This window comes from Diadema antillarum, unplaced genomic scaffold (assembly GCF_040938485.1).
Source record: "Diadema antillarum isolate AM-2024a unplaced genomic scaffold, OU_Dant_1.0 seq00000486_RagTag, whole genome shotgun sequence".
NCBI lineage: Eukaryota > Metazoa > Echinodermata > Echinoidea > Diadematoida > Diadematidae > Diadema > Diadema antillarum.
The window spans coordinates 253227-258032 of NW_027271449.1; the positions used below are offsets into that span (position 1 = coordinate 253227).

Sequence of the window (4806 nt, forward strand, 5' to 3'; positions counted from 1 at the left end):
AGACTTTATTCCGGATCAACCCATGGTTACAGAACAAGAAATAAAAAAATGTTCACATTTTGGTACAAATTTTATTTTCTATTTGATTTTGAAAAATGAATTTAATGCAACAGTCAATTTGAGATGGAATTCAACATATTAAATGTACATATTGTAGAACGACATTATGAATAACGTGTAATATGAGGAACCTACTAAAACGCAAAAGCTCAATAGTAATAATAAGCGTTTACTACAATGTGTCATTGACGAAAAATGACGAAACATGCGAGAACACAATATGTCGAGAATGTAATATATCTAGGGAATGCACAAAATGTTCATAATCAGTATTGATGGAGATAAGAATTGGGCTTTTAACTTTTTGTGAGATACCGAGAAAACACTTATGATATAGTACAGAACATACCATTTTAAGAGGAATTCAAAGTGTATTTGATGAAAATCGGGTTTGGAATGACTGGAACATCCAAAATCAAAGTAAAACAAAGCGATCGTAATAAAGTGTGGGTCCCACACTTTATTAGAATCGCTCTTTTTGGATATCTCAGCCATTTCAGAATCAAGTTTCATCAAGTAAACGTTGGTTGAATTCCTCATAGAATTACATGCTCTTTCAAATTTTATAAGAGGCTTCTCATTATCTCACCAAAAAATTTTAGAAGCCTGAAATTAGGTCTCAACCAAAACTCTACGATCCCTTTAAGGTACCAATGCTAAATAAAGTAGCAATTTAATCAAACAACTGTAGTCACCCGAGCGAGGCATTATTGTGATACGCAGATATATCTCATTGATCACGGTAAAAAAATTAAACGTAGAATTTCAAGAAATTGGCTTTAACAAATGTTTAAGATTTTGCTTAAATGAACATAAAGAACTTGACTGCAACCGAACAGAATCTAACTCATTCCGGAATGAAGGGCCGATAGAAGTTACTGTCTTAAGCCTAGCACTGCACGAACGGGGGAGAAATCTAAGAGGAACTGCTATGTCTTGTATATATAGGATAAGTATGGATTTCATTGTTTCTAACAAACATTGAGGAAAATGTAGTAGGAAGATCGCCAATATTCAGCTGATACATAAATATTCCAACGTAATGTAATTTTGTGGAGCAGTATCCGGGAAGACATTACCCACATTACATTCAATTCACCTAGTAAGACATATTGCCGTTGATGCGATATAAGACATGTTCTTGAGTAATATTCATCTGCACTTCCTAAATTCTAATATATATACATATTTTTATCTGCATAGTTTTGTTTCTGTTTTTGATGTCAACAGGGCCCACTTGGAAAACTGTGCTCTGATCACTGAAGTGGCTACTGAGCTTGAATGAATAAGACGCAATGCTAATGATGATGATAATAATGATAATAATAAAAATAATAATTCAAAAAATGATATTACTGATAGTAAGAAATAGTGATGATAATGATAATAAGAATAAGATGTTCATTTCGTCGAAGAAATGTTTCGTAACGAAGTAGGCTATGCTAGTGCGTCATACGGGCCGCACCAGTTTGCCACCAGCTCGCAAGCTCAGGTCGCACAGTGGGAATTGGACTTGCGCATGGAAAAATACAATAAGTCACATTTTTCAGCTTTGAATAGTTTGCAGGTGGTGGTGTAATGGTGTAGCATTTTAGAATAGATTCTATAGAATAGATTCTACATATATTAACAAAGAGAACAATTGGGGTCACTGAAAGAGAAGTTCACGCTACTTAACCCAGGGACCTTGGCGTTGCTAGCTCCGATGTGGTTACTATTGGTAAGTAAGCGATGGATTTTGGCAACTTTTCTGCTTCTCGATGGTATTAATTGTACTTCAAGGGTATCTGGTTGTCGCGGGAACTAGCTGTGTAATTATGTCCACATACGCACATTTATGTACTCATAACACATCCGCAGGACCATAGATGCTTCTTTGTATGTTGATTGTTTTTGCAAGGGAATCGGTCTTGACAGGTCTTATGTGGTTCAATCTGATTTTGAACTTCAACAAGATGAACAAGAACTTTGCGATTATTAAAGAGCTTGATCCTTTTTAAGTTGGGAACGCATTTACACGGAATACAGTAACACCAGATGGTGTGGTCCCCTTCTGGGCGGGTGTTATACTATTGACATTGGCACAATAGCTATACCAAATCAACACCATGTACTGTCGCTGTTGATTTACGCCAGCACAGTGTCAAAAATATCACCAGCTTTAGGGTCAAAATAATTAACACCATGAAGTACCAGGTGAACATTTTTCAACACCATCACAACATACTTTCTACGCATGTCGGTGTGGTCCTCTATTGACACTTGATAGGTGTTAGACTTAACACGCATGGTGTTAAATCTATTAACACCCATCTTTTTACAGTGTTTGTGATGGATGGATGAGTTGACATTAAAGAATGCTTTACAAACTTGCAGGAAGGGTAAACAATTGAAACATAAACATCGCAAAAACACCTTCTTGGAGTTTCGTTACCCAGTAGCATATGTCCAGATATTACCTGAGAAAGCAAGATATACGTGATATTGTAATCACAAAAAGAGGCAATTGAGACATCTATCTCGTCCATAACCATAAACATCGGGAAAACACAACAACATACAATTGAGAAGTTTTGATATGATGTAACATAATGATATCGCGAATGCAAATTACCATCGCAAAAAGAGATGGTTCACGCATCAACTCACAGGAATGCATACATGTGTTATGGGAGTGATTGCAAAGACTGCTTCCGGTGACTATGATACCCCCTTCCATCATCACCAACAAAGAGAGAGAGAGAGGGAGAGGGGAGAGAGATAGAGAGAAAGAGGGATAATGGCAGTGAATACAGTGAAAGAGGGAAGAATTATTGATTTTGGTGGTTGTAGAAGCAAACTTAACTATATTGGGTTGGGGAGTTCTCCATAAGAAAGACATAAAATTATGATACATGTACAAACAAAATTCCGCGGGGAAACCCCGGGAAAAAAATAACAAAAAAATGAATAAGTAAAAGAGTTATACAGATAAGGGTTTGTCTGAACGCATGTTATCGTGCTGCTCTCTGACGAGTGACAACGCTTTCCAAATCGACACTAACAATATTTTTGCATTGTTGTGAAGCATTTCGATCGACCTTACGAGCAATCTTTGTTCCAGCCACAACGGTTTGAACATTACACATCTCATAGTAGTCTTGGAGCATGCTGCGAAAGTGTTTCAGATCCGCCTCAAAATCCCCGTCATACTTTGCAATTTTCTTCCACAAGGTGTGATTGTAATGCTTGTAGAGGAGAGTGTCCGCCATGTTCCATCTTCGTATCTTTATTCGCTGCTCGCGATTAGGACCGGATCTCTCCGCTCGTTGATTGGCTCGCAAGTAAAGGATGTCTTCGAACTCCCAAGACATGATCTTCTTTAGAAGCAAAAGTGACTGGTCTAGGTACTCCGTGATGAGGACTAGGTCTAGCACGCCATCTAATTTTCGTATCGCCTTGTTAATCACATCCACACTCTTGTGAATCAGTTCCTCAGATATTAAATCATAGAACATTCCGTTTCGAATGTAGATCTTACAATAAGAGTTTATCATTCGATTCCAGTGAAAAAATGGACGTCTGAGAAATGTGTCCACTAATTGAGATGGTGTCTTGCCGGCCATAGAATATTTCTCTGGACACTTGAAGAAAAAGAATGCGGATGTAAATTGTTTCGTAGGTTCCCTGAGAATGGTTATGAATCTCGCCCCTGATCTCATGTGATGTTTCAAGAAGTTCAGATTCGGCAAGAGTCGAATATGTGACGTCATAAGGTCATAATCCCGGTAGTGTTTGTAGTCCAACGTTTGCACTCCTATTGGCGGCAATATATCCCTCTTGCCTCTAAGTTTACGCTGGCGGAAATGACCACGTGTGGGGTCTTTTTTGTACAGCAGGAACGAGAGGTTATTGGAGTAGCCATAACGATTGATGATGTTAGCCAATGTTGTGCTGGCGGTCTTATGCGTTTTGACGAAGACCAGCGGCCTCGTAGAGTGACCGAAGCGCCGCCCTTCACCGGCCTTCTGAGTGATATCTGTGCCATTTGCTGCAGCATTGTTTTGGGGTGGGTAAGAGCTCATCTCCATTATTTGCGCAGATCCGAAAGAAGGTCCGTCCGATTTGTGGAAGCTCACCGAAGTCCACGTTGAAAACGCATCCACCATCGAGGCATTGTTGTTAATAGTTCTCACTGGCAGAGGTCTGATTGACAAAAAAGTTGTCCGGGTCAGCAGGATAGTTGTTATTAATACAGAGAGGAGAAAAAGGCACACCAGGAAAGGTTGACACTGTGAAGAGACGAAGTTAAAAAAAAAAGAAGATTTGTTTTAATTAGCATCAAGCCTCATAAAATTGCATCAAATTATAATGTCATGCTTTCAAGGAATTTTCCTTAGTGTTATGTTGGTATGTATGAAGACAGAAATATGGAAACCCAGACCAGGAAAAGGAGAGTATGGGTGGGGAACGATCAGACACTCAAAGCAAGTTATGAACTGTAGAGATTTAGAGAGCAAGACGAATTGACAGCTCTGTGTGATCTAGGTGTTGAGCAGCTTCCCCATCTTTTCATCTATCATTCTATCATTTCGGTTTTTCTGCCACCAAAAATATTCTTTAGACCTGTTGGTTTATAACCGGAGTGATACGTTTTGTTTGTCTTCATCAAACGATAAGCAGATAAGCTTATGAAAAATAGGAATTAGTCAAATGTTTTGTAAGGATGCTTGAAATACACCCAGCAGCTGTTGAGGATAGGTGCTT

General features: G+C 38.6%; 1 protein-coding gene across 1 annotated transcript; it reads right to left on the reverse strand.

Annotated features, from left to right (window-relative positions):
• Positions 1–1510: 1510 nt before the first annotated feature.
• Positions 1511–4130, reverse strand: LOC139733651 (galactosylceramide sulfotransferase-like). Its single transcript, XM_071644465.1, has 2 exons — positions 3146–4130; positions 1511–1572 (listed from the first exon to the last, which is right to left on the reverse strand). The coding sequence occupies exons 1-2, from the start codon at positions 4128–4130 to the stop codon at positions 1511–1513; spliced, it is 1047 nt and encodes a 348-aa protein (XP_071500566.1).
• Between the last annotated feature and the right edge of the window lie 676 nt (positions 4131–4806).

Bases quoted from the DNA above. Each gene is read 5' to 3' on its own strand.
- LOC139733651 (XM_071644465.1), bottom strand. From the start codon at position 4,130: ATGGAGATGAGCTCTTACCCACCCCAAAACAATGCTGCAGCAAATGGC. The intron at 1,573-3,145 runs GTAAGGTCGATC...TCCATGCGCAAG, and splicing joins GGCTGGAACAAAGATTGCTC to TCCAATTCCCACTGTGCGAC.